Source organism: Apteryx rowi, unplaced genomic scaffold (assembly GCF_003343035.1).
Source record: "Apteryx rowi isolate R43461 unplaced genomic scaffold, aptRow1 scaffold_616, whole genome shotgun sequence".
In the NCBI taxonomy this organism is placed as follows: domain Eukaryota; kingdom Metazoa; phylum Chordata; class Aves; order Apterygiformes; family Apterygidae; genus Apteryx; species Apteryx rowi.
In genome coordinates this window covers 218,528-236,655 of record NW_020450890.1, presented here as the reverse complement: position 1 = coordinate 236,655, position 18,128 = coordinate 218,528, and the positions used below count along the sequence as shown (strand labels likewise).

At 36.2% G+C, this 18,128-nt stretch overlaps 1 protein-coding gene across 6 annotated transcripts; it reads left to right on the top strand.

Annotated features, from left to right (window-relative positions):
- The first annotated feature begins 527 nt into the window (after positions 1-527).
- RAD17 (RAD17 checkpoint clamp loader component) lies at positions 528-17,184 on the top strand. 6 transcript variants are annotated; one of them, XM_026083795.1, is made up of 16 exons: positions 532-607; positions 1,365-1,640; positions 2,766-2,849; positions 3,557-3,713; positions 4,198-4,334; positions 5,439-5,491; positions 5,585-5,710; positions 5,794-5,863; positions 7,258-7,369; positions 9,413-9,604; positions 11,004-11,089; positions 11,670-11,816; positions 12,336-12,482; positions 13,249-13,328; positions 13,978-14,035; positions 16,349-16,454. In XM_026083795.1, the coding sequence occupies exons 2-16, from the start codon at positions 1,437-1,439 to the stop codon at positions 16,358-16,360; spliced, it is 1,665 nt and encodes a 554-aa protein (XP_025939580.1). In that variant the 5' UTR covers positions 532-607; positions 1,365-1,436; the 3' UTR covers positions 16,361-16,454. The 6 variants fall into 6 exon arrangements, with proteins under 6 accessions (XP_025939581.1, XP_025939580.1, XP_025939577.1 ...); XM_026083792.1 differs by having other exon boundaries at positions 540-607; positions 13,208-13,328; positions 16,349-17,184; XM_026083796.1 differs by lacking the exon at positions 16,349-16,454 and having other exon boundaries at positions 528-607; positions 13,176-13,328; positions 13,978-14,040.
- Positions 17,185-18,128: the final 944 nt, after the last annotated feature.

Sequence of the window (18,128 nt, the reverse complement as noted above, 5' to 3'; positions counted from 1 at the left end):
GGCGGGGCAGGGCCGCGCCGCCCCGCCTGCCGGTGCCCGCAGCGGCGGCGAGGAGGCGCGAGGCAGAAGTGGGGAGGCAATTGGGAGCTCTTCGGTCTCCTGTGACCGGAGAAGCCGCGGACTCCCTGTAGGGAGCGGGGGGGTCTCCTCAGTCCCTTTTTTTCCATGTGTTAGATGTTTATTTTATTTTTGCTTACTGAGGCATTATGTGCAAAAGAAAAAAAACCGCACATAGTGGTATGGGGTTTGCCGCTAAATATGCGAATTAAACTAAAAACAGTTTCTGTCTGAATAGCGCTAAAAGCTAACTGCGCAAACAGAAATCTTTTCCAGTTGCTGCAGCTTGTCACTGTCAAACTATATCTGCTAATAATATTTTGTATTAACTTACAAGACACATAAACCACAGTATAGTTATAGATCTTTTCAGACAGAGATGACATCGATGAGTGTTCTGTAGCTGCACAGTTTCTCCCATTTTTGTGAAGACCATTTCAGAATGTAATGCATGATAGTCCCTACTCGAAAAGCTTCTCGTGGTTGTTACAGGCAAACAGTGTGTGGACTAGTGCACCGACCATGGGTAGCCTGAAAAGTGGCTCTGGGTGTAAGTTTGTATCTCTGTCATAGCAGACTCTTTCTCAAATCCAAAAATAAATATTGACTCTGCTAGCAGTTTCGACACTCTTCACAGTCAGGCAGGCTTCTTCTACATGTTATAGTTTCCAATTCTAGGTTAGTCCATGGTTCCTCACATAGCAAACAAATACTAATGTTTGATTTTACTGTGCTGCCTAAAACATCTTTTCCCTGTTGCCTATTTCTAACTTTTCAAATACAAATATCTGCATTCTGAATGCAAAAAAAGTGTACTGAAAAACAACACAGAGACAACATAAACTTGACCATAATATAAAAACAATATAAATGATCTCATGCTATTTTTTCATTCTTAACTGAGTTTTAATTTTACTTCTTTAGTTTCAGTATGTTTTGGTAGAGTTTTCAATATGTTCTGGTTTGCCAAATTTGCTGAAAAATATCCAGTCACAAGACTGGAGATCTAACATTTTTTAATGCATAAGAAGTTTGTAGTTCGCAGGTTCAAAAACAGTAATAAGTGCCAGTGTTTGTTGCTAACTGTGAATGTGGCAATTTAAACAGCCTTTTAATGTTAATGACATTCGGCCATTGCTGTACATTCTGTCATTGTAATGTTAATGCCTAATGTTAATGAAATTTATCTGAAAGATATTCTTGATACACTCATGATACAAATCTCAAATTGTCCAGAGACAATTGCACCCAATTAAAAAGGGGATGAGAGTGCTACATTAAAATCAAGATTTTTTTTTTTTTGCCAGGTAACAGGTTGGTTGGCACATTCATTTGATGACTTCTTTGGAAACACAAATACTTCTTCCAGCACAGTTCCTATGAATGCACTAGAAGGCAGCACTGGAAGAAACCAGCACCAGAAGAAAAAGGACCTTTCTTTGCCAGCAAGTAGCAAGAACAAGGTTCTGCCCAGAAAAAGGGCAAAATCATCTTCAGTAGATCTATCTTGTAGCCGATCCAGACAGAATCAAAGCCAATCTCAAGATGAGCCATGGGTAGATAAATACAAACCTGAAACTCAGGTATGAGAACCATTCTAAGTGTTAATGTAACCGTAAGATTCCAGTGTAACATAAGCATGTTGTCCTTCCCTTCGTATTCTGTCTTACTCTGTTTCTAAATATATTCTATTTTATTGGGCCAGTGAAGTATTAGTTTGATTTATCTGATGTCTGTAGTGAAGATTTTAATGAGCTAGCTATTTATAGAAGATGCACTTTTACCTGTCTTCCTGAGGAAATAAAGCTAGTGAGATCTTGCTTCCTGTCCATCCACTCCTAACCTTTTGAAGCCATTGTCAAATTTCAGCCAAATCGGACAGCTGCAAGTACATGAAAATCAACAGCTAAATAAAGGAGAGAACTTCAAGTTAGTGCACTCATTAAGGGAAAGATGACAGAAATTGTCTTGCATGTTATTTGACAGCAGCTAACTGGACTCTAGTACACGCAGGATACTGGACTAATTGCAATGTGTGTTGACTCTTCCTTGCTTAGGTGCCATCTTAGGCACCACAATATGGGTTGAGGTTACTGTGGTACCTTAGACCTTAAAGGAGAAAGAACTCAAACCTACCATAAACTTGGTTTCATTGTTTCTGCTTGTGGAGCAGCTTTTGCACTTTGTGTTTCAAACATATCAACATATGTGCTAAGTGTCTCCTAGAGTTGAGTGCTTAGTCATTTGAGTAAGTTAGTGTAGTAACTTGTATTTTATATTTAATTTTTTTAATAGTTCCTCTGGAGAGGAACTGAGTTACAAGGCTAGAATGCAAGTAAGCTGCATAAAATTTACAGAAGCTCCAAAAATCTATGTAATATTAAAGTCAGTATGGCCTAAAAAGTACAAGCTCCAGCAGTAGCTATAGAGCATACATATAAAATCAAACAGACCTGTATTGTTGCTACTTTAGGAATGATAAACTGCTCGTTATTTCCCTCCTGCAGGCTGTGGAAAATTAGTTGTTTGAGAAAACAGGCTGTAATGATTATGCTTAACTGTTGCACTTACTCCTGAAATAGCATAAATAGGTCTGCTAATGTTTTAGTCAGTATATGTTCTGTTCTTGAATCTTAACATTACAGGCTTAGAAACCCAGAGGTGTGTATATGTGCATAAGCATTTCATATATTTTCATCTGGTTTTAGAATGACCTTGCTGTGCATAAGAAGAAAACTGAAGAAGTTGAAGCCTGGCTAAAAATGCACATATTTCAGAGGCAACCAAAGCAGGTAATCTTGGGAAAATTAGCAGATAGAGGTATAAAACAATATGTAACAAGCTGGATTGAATTTTATTTTAATTTCAGAAAAACCTTTAACTTGTAGATAGTGATTATATGTATTGCAGCATAAGAAATCTCTTAAGAACATAGATTTACATTTCTTTAGAGCTTGTACTACTAAGAAAAGCAGAGCTGGATTCTGTTCTTTGCTCAGCGGTATTGTCTGAATTAACTGTCTAGCATCCAGTCAATTCATACCTGCTCAGCATGTGCTTATAATAACTGAATTTTACCTTCAAAGGATTAAGTAGCTTGGCCAATTTCCAGTTACACTGACTGGAGGTAGTAGGATGTTTTAAACTTCTTGAATGATAAGAGGCATTCTTCTACAAATGCATCATTTAACAGTCTCGACTTGTGTTTTTTAGACCTGATTCTCAAGTTCAATACATATTATATTGGTAGTCTGAATAGTGGGCAATTAACTAAACACATACATTTAAAAAATGGAAACACAGCTTTCAGCTTTCTGATCTAGGTCTTTCTCTCAGAGCACTCAACAGATGAATAACTAATGCAAATTAAGTAATTTTTTTTTAATTGGGAAAGAAAATCACTACCACAGAAAGTACAGAAGAAATTAAACTAAATATTTGTCTTCATTCAACTTGTAGTCTTTATTTATTATGCTTGGGATTTTTTTTTCTGTTACAGGGTGGCTCTGTTTTGCTGTTAACTGGTCCACCTGGTTGTGGAAAGACTGCAACTATACAGATATTAGTGAAAGATCTTGGCATTCAGGTGCAAGAATGGACCAATCCAATATCTTTAGACTTTACAAAAGAAGACTTAAAAAGTGTATTTGGCCATGGTAAGTATTTCGGTTTTTTGTTCGTTTTTTTTCAGCTACTTTTGTGGGTTTTGTATTCTGTATTTGGTATTCTTTTGTGTCTCTTATGTATGAAGTCAGAAACACATAAGGATTTCTGAATAGTGTTTGATAAGGATCTTTTATTATTGCTTTTGTCTGAAAAAGGATTTATTTTTTTTAAAGTGATTACTCCAAAACAATATGCAGTTCATGAAAGGCGGGAGAGCTTGTGAAAGAACCTGGGAATCATTTGAATCTGTTAAATAAAAATAAGTAGATCAGTGTGTCTTCGATTTGGTCCTCAGTTGTATTCTACCCTTTAAAAATTTTGTTGTATTCATAACGTTTTTGCCAAAGGGCTTGGCTGCTGGTGTTTAATGGCTATTGTCAGAAAATTGCAAGGGTGGATATTAGTTCTTGTGGGTATTTATATACTACTTGACATAATATAGGATGCATATTTTTAATTAGTTTTCTTTTTCAGACTCAAATTTTCATACATTTCCAAGTCAGGCCCAAGCAGCTCTCTTTCAAGATTTTCTTTTAAGAGCAAATAAGTATAACAAACTTCAGATGCTTGGGGAGTCCTCAGAAAATGATAAAAAGCTTATTCTTATTGAAGTAAGTGAAAACTTCTGAAATCTTGTTTTGAAAACAATAAATTTTATTTTAATATTGACAGGCTAACTATCTAGTGGATTGCAGTTGCTAAAAACTTTTCAACTGCAGAAGAATTCTGTATTTCTGAGTCCACACAGCTGGCTAAAACCCCATTCTATGCATAGTTAAACTATATTAGCTAATTGTCAGGCAGAAATTGGACACTGGTTCATGTACAGAAATAAGAGTGTAAAAAAGTAGATCAAAGCAATTTTGAAAAATCATACTCATGTTTCTGTATGACTAGCTTTTTAGAACTATATATGTATGTTTTAAGGAGACAGGGAAAGGAAAGAAATTATCCTGTTCTTGTTATTTGAGGATGCAAGAAGTTATAGAAGATATCTGAGAATGGGTACAGTCATAATCAAAGCATTTGAAATTCAATATTCTCTGATTTTTTTAGGATGTTCACAGTATGTGTTGTTGGGTGTTTTTTCTTTTGAGAGCACATATGTGAACTCTGAGGGTTCTTAAGCCATAACAGGAGGTCCAAGATGAGACTTTATTTTCACTTATTCAGGAATTTGTTTGACCAGCTTTTCCTGTCTGCTCTTTCATTTTTCTGTTGTCTGTAAACTTTCAAGAAACAGAATAGATGAGATAGAAATTCTAGTTAAGTAATGTTGTAAACTGTAAAACTTAAGAACCATTGTTTTCTGTGACTTCTGTTCATAAAGTCACTTTCCTGTATAGATACTTCCATATCTCAAGTAGTGTATCCTTCTTCAATGAGCATGCTACCTTGAATGTTTCTCCTCTATTCTTCTCCCTATATGAATAAAACTCTGGCTAACAGGAAATGTAATCGCACAAGCTGATTCCTTAGGAAATGAGGATAGACAGAAAAATCTTCTTTTAGTATTTTCTTCCCATAATAAAGAAATGCCACGATTTTCTTCTTATTTTTTTCTGGTTATCTTTGGTGTTAGCCCCATTCAAATTTGTTTGAAAGCAAGGTACCTAGGAAGAAAAAAATGTATGGCAACATACATAGTGTGTCATAACAATCTATCTGTTGGAGAGAATACATTTGAATGACGGCTGTTTATTTATTTTGAATAGGACATACCTAACCAATTCTATCGAGACCCTAACAGTCTACATGAAATTCTCAGGTGAGTTCTAAATAAGTTTTTAATGATTGTCCTTAGCCACTGTCAGTAAACTGGAGTTTGATTCTTGTTATACTTGCTTATTTTTCAATTTAGGAGATTTGTACGTACGAGTAGATGTCCCCTTATATTCATAATCTCAGATAACTTCAGTGGAGACAGCAACCAGAGGTTACTATTCCCAAAGGAAATTCTAGAAGAGCTGTGTATATCTAATATTAGGTAAGATCTTTTATCTTATTAAAACATGATTGGAATAAATGAGAAATCAGAAACTAATACTTCTTTATTATGAATTCCAACAGTTTCAAGCCTGTTGCACCAACAAATATGATGAGAGTTCTTAATCGAATAGCTACAATAGAAGCTACTATGGTAAGTTGTCAAAACTGGTAACTTCTGTGCAATGCTAGGATCAAGAGACTTCAGGCTTTTATATCTAAAATATTTATTGATAGCATGTTTTGGATCCTTGATAACAAAACAAAGCCCCAAAACCCAAAAGCAGAAAACAAGGAAAAAGCTGGAAAGAAGTCTTTTTTCAAGATTAGTCCCACTTGGTCTGCAAGTAAGGATTTGGTCCAAGTCTTGAAGTTAATTCTGGAAATTCTTCTGCCTATTGCAGAAACCATATATATGAAAGAAGTAATAGGAATAAAAGTCATTTTCAAGGTATCCATCAAAACCAGAAGAGGTCATTAACCTAAACCTTATACTATTCCAAAACTGTTTGATTAGCACCAAATGTAACATTGAGTGAGAGCTTGTAATGAATTCCATGTATTATTCTCTGTAATATTACTATATGGTTATATGCTTAAATGGATTAAATGTTTTAGACCTAGCAATATTAAATGGTTTGAGCACATAGCTGGTGCTAAGGTAGTCTGTTCATGGTCTACATCAGAGGTAGGTCCCCACAGACAACCCAAAAATGACATGGGTGTTTCTAAAGCTTGCCATGTAACAGCRCTCCTAAAAGATTACTGATTATGAACTGATACCCTAATGGTTATGAACTACAAGAAACGTCTGTGTTGGAAGCTGGAGTTTGACTAATGTCACAAGAATGAAGATACGTGTGTCTCTTTAGTGACGGTAGTACTGAAGCTGTGGGTATTACTGAAGGATTGGGTTCCAACCATGAGGTTCTAGTACTTCGCTTGATGATGCAGGGAGGGGAATCCTCTAAATTGCCTTAAAGAAAAAGTGGCATTAAGCCTGGTTTTCTTTTATTTCTGCACARTTGCATCTAAAGATAGCAGTAGTTTCATTAGTACTTGGATTGCAACTGTTTGTCTTTTTTGTGCCTTTTTTTTTTTTTTTACTTTAAAATTGTCTAGTGTAAAAGATTTTAGGATGATTGACAAACTGCAAACCTTCCCATTCCCATGGCATCTGATCCTTCCTACAGAGGTATCAGACCAATCTCCTAGAGCCCAGAAACCCAAACTCCAGGATACCCTTCAGGAGGTCACAGGTGCTTGCCCCGTAAACTTCACAGGCTAGTTTGAAAGCTGGCAGTGGGTAGTATCAGCATGAAGGAGATTTCCCTGGGACAAGTGCTAGAGTATCATTGTCCTGCAGGACAGCACTAGGGAGAGTAGTACAGTTTTAGATGAGCTTCAGCAAGTTCGACAGTGTGTTGTGTGTTAACTTCATGCTAGCATCATAGCTAAGTGCACTAAGGTGCAGAATGATTTTCAAATACTCAGATACATACTTTTTTTATTACTTTGGGTGTTGAAAACTATTGCTTTTCCTTGTAGAATAGAGAAAAGAATTATGCTCCTGATAGAACCTCTCTGGAGTCAATTTGCAGAGGTTGTTCAGGTGATATAAGAAGTGCAATAAACAGTCTTCAGTTTTCTTCTGTGAAAGGTAAATACCTATGTTTTTAGTGAAAGTAAATGACATTTTGACAGCTTCTGCTGCAAAGGTACTCTGTTCACTGTTGAAGCTCAGTTAAGTGAGCTGTGCAAAAATGTTTCTGACATACTGCTTTGGAGCAGGAATAAAAGGGACAGTTTTTTGGGGGGGGGGGAGGGGGTGATTTGAAGCTGAATATGTAAGGTTTTATGCCTGTTCATATATAATCTCAAAACTGGCTAATACCAATCTTATATTTTTGCTATGCGTGTATTGATATAATTTAATACAATGCCCTTTTTCTTCTCAATGGCTTAGTTATCAGTGTCTTCACTGATCAAAGCTTTTATAGTGTGACCTTATTTTGAAAGGGATGTTTTTATTGCCCTGTTCTTCTGTATTTCTCTGTGTCCTAATCTCTATACTCACAGTATTTCTGAAACAGCACTTTGACTTTGTGTATGGCATTGCTGAAATGATTGATTTTGGTYTGCAGTGCCTACAGCTGTTAGGAGCAGGTGAATTGAAATGCTGGGAGGTGACGTGACCTACTATGAAGTTATTGAGGGGATTATGGAATAACTTTGTGAAGTCTGGTCTTTTGGTAGCCTTGGAAGTATTTAGGTGGCCAGAGCTCAAATGACACTTAGTTTGGGATTATTATTTTAAATGTTCCAACACAGAAAGAAAACAGGAGACTTATTATCATGTTTTCTATAAACATGGGAAGTCAAAACTTCCTGGGAAACTAATGTATGCAAGTCACATAGCCTCTTCATTGTAAAAGCAAAACTGACGTGTAGCTCATTCTAAGAACCTTTAGATGGTGTCAGCATAACGTTCAACCTAGAAATATGGAAGTAAATTTAGTTGGCTTCTGTGGTATGTCATAAGACTGGTAATGGTGTTATTGCTTTTATTCAGTTACTCTCCTGTCCACCCTGCAAACAGACAATGTGCCATACAGCTCATGGAATCCAGGATTAAATGTTGTTTCCTCTTCTTGTTGTAAGAGGGAGTGGTGTAATTTAGGTTTTAGAATATACTGGAGTGAACTTAGCTGTGCTTGTCATATTTTATGGGTGAGAGACTCATGTTTCTAGATTTAACTTGTAAATGTGGAAATTCAGTTCTTCCAGTTTTGTCTTGCAGTGTACTTAGTTTGCGTTGTTTTGTGTCTATCAAAAAATATAAAATTGTTCTCAGTGAAACTGTTTTGATGTTAGTGCCATCAAATGGGTAAACTGGGGGAATAACTGAGAAGTTCGCTATAGCTTACTAGTAGATGGTAAAAAGTTTGTGTACTGTAGAAAACATAAATAGTCTTAAAATTATCAGTATGTATAATTTTAAATAAATTACCTTGTCATATGAGAACATGAGTTGTGAAGAAAACTTGAGAGAAAACAAAGGTATAAGGTATGACATCTGTATGCGACATCTCAGAATCACGTACTCATATTGTGCATTCTCTTCTCACATTTTTATCATTTTTCACTTTTTTGGAGATTAATGAGAAGGGCTGTCTTCATGTCGAATAGAAATTGTTCAGTACAGGTATTACAGTTAGACAATAGATTGGTATCCAGTGATATTTTTGTAAATATTGGAGAGACCTTACCTCCATGCTGATTTCCTGAGTGCAATCAGAATGCAGTATTAGTTTTCACATATATATATATATATATATATATATATATAATTTTTTCCTCTTCATTTTGTGTGTGTGTGTGCAAGCACAATTGATATATTCATTTTACTAATAATAATGGGAAAAAGGGATCCATGTGGTAAACATGGGAGAAGAGACTGAGAAAAACTTAAAGGATAAGTTCTCTTATTTGGATTAAGAACATTCATGTGCCACTAAATTGAATTCTGGGTTTAAATTTTCAAGTATTAAATCAGAGCAAAACATAAGGGTTTTATTCCTTGGAGTTCTACATCATTGCAGAAATAGTAGGCTGTTGGAAGTCACCTAAGGAAAGCTTTTCTTCCTTTTTTTAAAGAAATTCATGTGCTTTATTCTGATTGTATTGTTGTTTTTATTGGTAGACTGCTCATTGGAGGACAACTTTCGATCGAGTAAAAAAGGGAGCTCCACACTGAAATGTGAAACAGTAGTATCTAAAACAAGAAAAAAAAAAAAATCGGATACTTTAGAAAACCAGGAGATACAAGCAATTGGTGGCAAAGATGCCTCCATTTTTCTTTTCCATGCTCTAGGGAAAATAATTTACTGCAAAAGTAAGAAAATCTTGATTTATTCTTCTTTCTCAATTTTAAAAAAATGTCTACCACTGGTAGCCAGATTTGCTAAAGCAAGGCTTAGACTGACCTCTAATTACATGTTTGGTCATTAATGACAGTATGAAAACAGTAATAAATGCCTGTGGTAACTGAGATTGCAGCTATCTGTATCCATTAGGTAAATAATGCACTTTTCATTAAAGATCTACTATATGCATGTAATAAAATGACATGGTTCTAGTTGCATTAGGTTCACATGCTGTCATGCACGCTAACCTACATACGTAGCCACCAGAACCTGAGATGACATTGTTGCTTTGTACAAAAGCAAAATTTGCTTTTCATGCAGAATCATACCCAGAACACAGTTCTGCAGTAATGTGCCTTGCTTGCCTTTCTATTCTTTAAGGTTGCAGAACAGCCCTTCAGCCTCTGAACTACAGCCACTGCTTCCTTTATTTGTGTATATGTTTGGTTCCTTTTGCCATCTTTTCCTCCCTACCTTTTTTCTCAACTAACTGTTCCTCTTTATGGGACGTACTTGCTGTCTCATTTCTGAGCTGAAAGGGTCCTCCACTTTTCTTTACTACCCTGCCTCCCTTTCCGCCTTTCCAAAATACTTTCTACTTTACTACTGTTGAAAATTTTACTTTCTATATGTGAAGGTTCTGTAAGTTTACTTCCTATCTGCCTCATACTTGGTCACAGTACTGCTTTTTATCATTAAAAAAAAACCTATGTTTCATAAGAATTAATGGTTATTATACTGTAGTACCATCTACCCTCAGCTAGGGCAGGATATGTTATGCCATTGGCTGTCCAAATTTAASTAATAATTCATAGTGTCAGTTCCAAAATCAATTGAGGAGAAATAGATGAGAGAATAAGAAAATAATGAGATGAGTTTTGCATCATAATGAGTTTTATGAGTTAAAAGAGAATTTAAATATATATTTAAAATATATATTATAAATAATATACATATTTTAAATATATATTTAAATATATTTGTATTAAATATATATTATTTAAACTATAAAATAGTTAAAACAGTTTTGCAAGCAAAATGTAACTAGTTGTGTGTTCTTTACTATGTAATGTTGACTATATAATTATGTACTTACACTTGCATCAAGAATTTTCTGAGAACTGAAGACAATGTAACCCAGTTGTTAATAGATTCAACAGTAGCTAACGGTTGTTTTCAATATATGTGAAAATTACTGTTCAGGCAGTTCTACATCTCTGTTCTTGCTCTCATCTCATCTACACTCTAAATTTGAATATAACATCCGAAATTTGTGTCATTTTTTTTCTGGCTTTTTGATAGTGTGCAGTAATGTACGTAACATTATTTCTAAAGTTAAAAGATTAAAGATTATAAAATTGCTTCTAGGAGAACCACTGTCAGAATCAGAATTTCCTCAGCTGCCTTCTCACTTATCAGAATACCATCGAGACACCTTGCTTATTCAGCCAGAGGTACATCTTCAATAATTGCTTGGTTCCAGTTTAATTTAAAAAAAAAAAAAAGTCATTAATACAAATTCTTAAGCATAGTAGTTTTGTCATTAGTCTTAATATGTGTATATTAAATCTGTCTAAATTAAAGAGTAATTAAGCTGGATGTGGCCCCAGCAGGCTATATTAAAAGCTAGATCAAGTGTCCAGGCCCTTGATCAGTCAAGTTTTGATTAGCCCCAAGAACAGAGATTTCCCCCATCTGTCTGGACAACTTGTGGTGAAAGGTGGCCTTTTCCCTTGCTGCCACCTGTGACCACCGTTGCCTCTCACCCTTTTGCTGTGTGCTGCTGAGAGGAGTCTAAATTCACCCTTCTGTAACCGTCTGTTGGAGAGTGGAAGACGGCAATGGGTTCTGCCCCCCTTCGCCTGTTCTTCTCTGGAAACAAGGCAGCCTCCCTTGTGTATATGAGCATCTCCTTGTGCATCGTCTACACCAGCTCCCTGGCATCTAAATGTATCCTAACTTTTACTGGATATTTTTTCTTTCACAGTGTTTAAAACCTGAGCTGATACTTTTTTTTTTATTATTATTAAATAGGAAATCGTAGAAAAATCACATATGTCTGGAAGCATGTTTAATTTATACCTTCACCAGAACTATGTAGAATTTTTTGCTAATATAGATGATGTTGTGAGAGCCAGTGAATATCTGAGCACTGCTGATGTCCTTTGTAGTAATTGGAATGTAAGTGTCCTTTTTTATACATATATAAATCTTTCATACTCTGAAATTGAACTTCTAGATTTTTCTGTAAGTTTTTATGAATAGTTGAAATCAATTTTTTTATAAAGTAATAAGAATTACGCTATTTGGCTTCAGACTTCTAATATAGTATACGTGACAGTGAATTGTTAATGAATGCTAAACTACATCAAATGTAGGAGCAATGCAGGCCACTTGTGTACAGTTTGTCTAACTTATATCAGCATTTTATTATAATAGATCGTAGTGTTTATAAAATATTTTATAAAGCATTTTTAAGTAGAATAAATGTATACTAAAAATGTATTGAGAACTCCCTGCCTTCTCCCTGAAGTACTTGAGCTAGCTTTTTCATTCAGTTGCTTTGAGGAAAAGTTTCACAGTAATTGAAGTATGTTCTGAGCATGCCTGTGTCACTGCAATTACAGAGTGCGTTTTTGTTCAAATAAGGCGCACAGTGCAGAGCCGATGCGTTCATATAATGCCTGATTTCTCTCTCAGTCACGACCTGTGATGGAAAAATACAGTGCATCTGTGGCTACCCGAGGTGTGATACATTCAAATACAACCAGAGCCTTTGCCCAGTGTCAAGGAGGAATGGGGTTTCGTCCTTTACACAAACCCCAATGGTTCTTTATCAATAAAAAGGTAAATACTTCATGTTTTGAGGAAAGTGTTACACATTACACTTACATTTCTTTGTGAATTCAGTAGTACATGTGAGATTTGCATGTGCTGCTAAACTTGTTAGAGATCCTATTTTAATATAAGCTACTTCTAAACAAAAATAATTGCTTGAAGAGGAAAAATAAATCAGGCGCCTTTAAAAAGATCTGCTTCATGTGCTCAAGTTAGCATATTTCTGGGAGAGTCCTAAGTCCAAGTTTATAGAGAGAAAATCGATGTTGAAATACTGTAAAGTGTTCCTAAAAGTAAGTTCAAGTTTGTACAGTTTAAAACAGGTTAAACTGTTGTGTAAGGTTAAAAAATTACTGCTCTAAATGTATGTGTTTATCAGAAATAGCTCATTCATGAGACTTCAGAAACTTTTGAAATTTGAATTAATATCTGTCTTGCTGTGTCCATCGACAAAATGTTGGCCTGCATGGGTAGGACATTCTATAATCAAATGATAAAAATTTTCAGGAAACTTAAATGTCCAATGAAAGACAAAAATTAAAGAAATTAACCTTTTTATGATCTGTATATGTTAACCCCAAGTGTTTATCTCTTTTCTGGACTCATTCTTCAGGAGCTTGTGTGTAGTAATCCAGCAGTCAAAACCAAGGTCATAACACTGCTTTTTACGGTGCAGAATATTTATATTAACATTAAGTATAGTTTATCATGCTTTTTTTTTTCCCCCACAACAGTATCAAGAAAATTGCCTTGCAGCAAAATCTCTCTTTTCAAGTTTCAGTTTACCACCAGAGTGTCTTCAGACGGAGCTATTGCCTTATCTTGCTATGCTAACAAATCCAATGAGAAACCAAGGTAATATCAGTGCAACTCTTGCTCTTAGATTCTTTTTATCATTAAAGCATACTGAAAAATGTTTGTAACAGAAAATGTTAATACTATCTATTCTCTTGCCTCACTAAGAAAACACGTATGCCACACACATATAGCCAGTATCTAAATATGTTTTCAGTAACGCAACTAAAATTTGAGCTGTCCTGTTAAGTTTTTAGCAACTTCAAGAACATCTTTAAAACTTATGCAACTGAAAGAATTAAATATGAGTAAACTGGACAGGGTCCTGGGCAGCCTGCTCTAGCTGACCCTGCTTGAGCAGGGAGGTTGGACCAGGTGATCTTTGAAGGTTCCTTTCAACCTGAAATGTTCTGTGATTCTGTGACATCAGGATGAATTCATTTTGTAGTATATGTAAACTGATAACTCTACATCATGAATACATAGTTGATGAATGATAGGGATTTCTTGTTCTGTGCAGGCATGTATAAATATGCTATGGTAATGTAATAAATACACTTTGAATATATATGAACTGTTTTGGTGTCCAAGATAATACAAATATACACAGGACCACTTAAACTTAGAAATTATTTATTTTCCAGTGTCTTTAATTTTATGTGTGTTATGATCTACCCTATATGATACTGGTGATTCTTTGTGTTCTCAGCTCAGATTGCTTTCATCCAGGATGTTGGGAGGCTACCACTGAAAAGACATTTTGGCAGGTAAACTTGATTTTTACTTTCTTAAAAAACACTTTTTATGTTAATATATTTTTTAAAAAACCCTTTCATACTGCCACATCTTTAATGTATGTCTGTGATATGAGATTTTCCCTCACTTGCAGCCTGATCATTTTATATGTTTGGGTGTTGCAACTTTTTCCAATTCAAATCTATTTAGAATGACAATGTTATCAGGAACTAACATTTTAACTATACTCTTGCTTTTAACCCCTTGTTTAGCTTTCTCTTCCCTTGTATCAAATACTAGTTTTCTGTCCTAAACATATGTATGATTTTCCAGTGCATAGTCTGGATAAAACCTTTGCCTTTACAATCAACAAGATTTAAGTGAGAATTAAAGTGAATTTAAACGAAGATTGTAGTATGCTTTGCCTGTTGTTTATCATGACATATAACATTAATCTGGAACTTTGATAAAACATTCTATATTTAGATGTAAAGTAAAAGGAGTAAAAATTATGGTATAATGGGAAATTATTCTTATTTCCTTTGAAGCTGTTGTACATCAATGTAACTATAAAAATATACTAAAGAATGCTTATTCTGAAATTAGATAGCAGCGCTGATCTTTACTTTGTGGAATTTTTGCCTGTCAGACTGCTTGGAGTAACTCTTCTTGCTTAGAGGGCAGTTTTCATAAACCGTTGGTAGTGCCTGAACTACAGAGCTACGAAAGCTCCTTTGTGAGATGTGAGGCTACAGTGCTGAAACCATGTTGTTAATCGTTTTCAGCTGCAGGACTGTACTGCTCTACTTGCAGAATGTACAACGCTTTTGGGGTGACGTGGCATTCGCACGCTGTGACTGTGATTTTGTTGAGCCTTCTGAACCACAGGGATTACTTATACTTCCAGAGCCTCAGTGATATTTCTAAAACCTTGATATCTCTAAAATCAGAAAGTATTTTAACTGTGATGGTCTTTTGTGATGAAGGAATGTGATAATTGGAATGAGGCTAACCTTTCCTTAACCAAGAAGGAGTTTGTCAGGGGACAAGCATCTCATATTTATCACTGCACTATTGCTATCTGAGTTTAATTATGAAATACTGGCCTGTAAGATAAAGGCTGTATTACCCAAGAACCATCCTGTTCCCCAACAGATATATTAAAAGCCATTTTGGTTGCTAGTTAGATAAAGAGGAAAGTGTCCCAAACTGGTGTATTTCTTTGCAACCCCCCTAGTCTAAGCCAAAATGTTTGTAACTCTACAAATTAATTGTAGACTTCCTTACAACATTACTTTTTTCTGCAGCATACCTTTAAATACTGATAAAGTTCTTCTGCCTGCGTTAATATGTCAGAGGTGTATCATTTAGAGTTTTACCTGCTGGATAACTTTCTCCTGAAAAGACTGTAATCCCTTTTTATTTGTTCACTATTTTACTGAGCACTCCTTAAAATAACTATAGCTTCACAGATGTACCACTGTTTCAAAGGAAATATTACTTCATTTATTTTCAGTTTTAGTTATCAATGGGATAGGAATACTGCTGTAGTAAGAAACTCATTAGGGAGAGTGTATGGTACTTGAGCAACTGGATTTGGTGTCAGGATGAGTTTTGTTGATAACTTTGGAAATTTTTGTTAATACCATGTAAAGTGGGAAAAATTGTAATGGAACATTCATAGCATCTGGATAAAAAGATGCTAGAAAGATTGAGGAGTCTAAACAGGAAAATAAATACAAAATTAAAGATTCCTTTCCACTCCTTGCCTGTTCTTAGTTCATCTGTCTCAATTTAAATTGCTTCCTGCCCTAAAGGGCTTAAGTTTTTGTTTGGAAAAAGTCTAATACACCACGTGCTGTTGTCAGTAGGTTAATTCTTAAGTGTTCATCCCCTTGATGAAAGCTAAGCAGAAACACTCCCATAAGGAAGAAACTTCAACAACAGATGCTGGGGAGTGAGAGAACATAAACATGATTTGATACTTTGCTGTTGAAAATCTGTCTTGAGGTTATGTAGTGCAGTCCTCTTCCATGAGAGAAACATGTATTTTCTACCTTTTCATGCGAGTTATGTAGTGTTGAGTTCTGGGCACAAATCTCTCTCACTGGAAGATAGGCACAGAGCTGTGAAATGTAATACTAAAGGTAGCGATGTAAGAGTGTGGATAGCTTGGGCTAACTGATGAATGGAGGTTACTACTGTCAAAATATTTGAAAGTTGTTAAGAAGCAGCAAAGGGGAGAGACATATGATACAAGGGCAGTCTTTTCTACTGCAGCCTCTGTGTGAGATAGCATGAAACATTTTCTGTGGTAACTTACTGTTGCAATGATAATTTTGCAGGTTAAAGCTTGAAACACTCACTGATAAAGATCCTGGAATACCAGACTTGTTTGTTAATTATGAGGGGGACCTTGCAGATGTGAATGCTATGGAGACCGCTGTGCAGATGGAGAAAAACAAAACAAACAAGAATGAATCGGATGGATTTCCTCTTTCTTCTAGCCAGTGCAGTGGAAATGAGCTACCTTGCAGTCAGCCTCAGCCTATTGCAGCTCAAGCAATCATGGAGGAAGATGAATTAAAAATAGAGGAATATGATACTGACTGAGTACAACAAAATATCGACCACTGACTTACTCAGATAGATTAATAAGCTACAGAGGCCTTTGCTACAGAGAGCGTAGTCTGTACAAGAGTATTCCTCCAACTACTCACATGGGCTAGAAGGCCAAGTCTAAACATGCTGTGTCGGCATCAAGAAAAGTCTCCTCAGCTTTGCCTTAACTTTGCAGGATCAGACCTGAACTGAATAGTAAATCACAAACTACTCTCTGCCTGTCCTGAGCCATGAAAGTAATCTGCATTGATAAACAGAGATTAATAAATGACAAACTGAAATAGTTTGAAAGAGACTGTAGATAAGCAGTGTGACTCTTAAGTTATTTTTTTACACGTTTTAATTTTTCTTTGTGTATGTACAGTATGTTTTCTGAGAGCACATTTGTTGTCAGCATTTGAAAGTTTTATTAAAAGTTATACCTTCAAAAAATTGCTGTTTGGAAGTTTGAACTTTTTGAAAGAAGAGACTGAAGTGTATATGTAAAAATGTTTGATATCCAGTATTGATGATGTAAATAAAACTCCTAATGTATTAGTCATTACTGTTTTGTACTCTACCACAGATATTTTTATATGTGTTTACAAATTGAAGCATATGTTGTACAATAGATTATTTCAGATTCCTGCTTGGAAAATATTTTCATAACTTATCAAGGAAAATAACATTCAAGTAGGAGTCCTTCTTGTCCTGGTGTAGTGGGTGGCTTTTCYCCTTAAATTGCATTTGTGCTGGAGGAAAGTATAGTCATGTGTTTGGTAAATGACACATTAAGTGTTTTCTATTTGTCTGAACAGACTGTTGTTTAGAGTTTGGGATTGCTCGATGCAAAGCAATCCAGCAAGTCACCAAGGTTAGTGGTAACGCAGGAATATAAGAAGAAAAAGCTTATTTTGAATGTGATTTATTTACATTTCTGTACTGTTAATGTGTAAAGTTTAGTAGATAAAAATACATATTTATCAAGCATAAGCTTGGAATTAATGCTGCTGTTAAGCGGTCTAAATTCCTCCTCAATGAAAGCTGAGGTGTAGTCTTTAAAGCTATGGCTATTGTTTGTTTTTGAAGAGAGAAAATTACATCTTAACCGCTGTTACAGCTATTACAGCGCAGTCGAGAAAGTTCTGGACTGCAGATGCCCCTTGGCCCCTCTCCCCAGGGTGCTCCGGCTCGGGTCGCTTGGCCACCCCCGCTCAGCCTAGCACCGGCTCGCCTCGCCGAAGCCTCCTGCAGCTTGCTGTGCTCCCAGCTCGCCGGGGCGGCGCAGCGTAGGCTGCAGGCGCTGCGCGGCGGCCGGGCACGGCCCTGTTCTCCAAGGCTGCCTTGCTCCGGCGAGCCAGCGCTTCAGGGGGTTTCCAGTAAACGAAGATTAATTATTTACAGGTGTCTGTTCCCCCCCGCCCCCGCGGCTACTGGGTGCCGGCGGCGGGGCGGGTGCGAGCGCTGCCCATCCCGCCGCCGCCGGGCGAGGTGTCCGCGGCGCGGCGCCGCACCGCCCCCGGG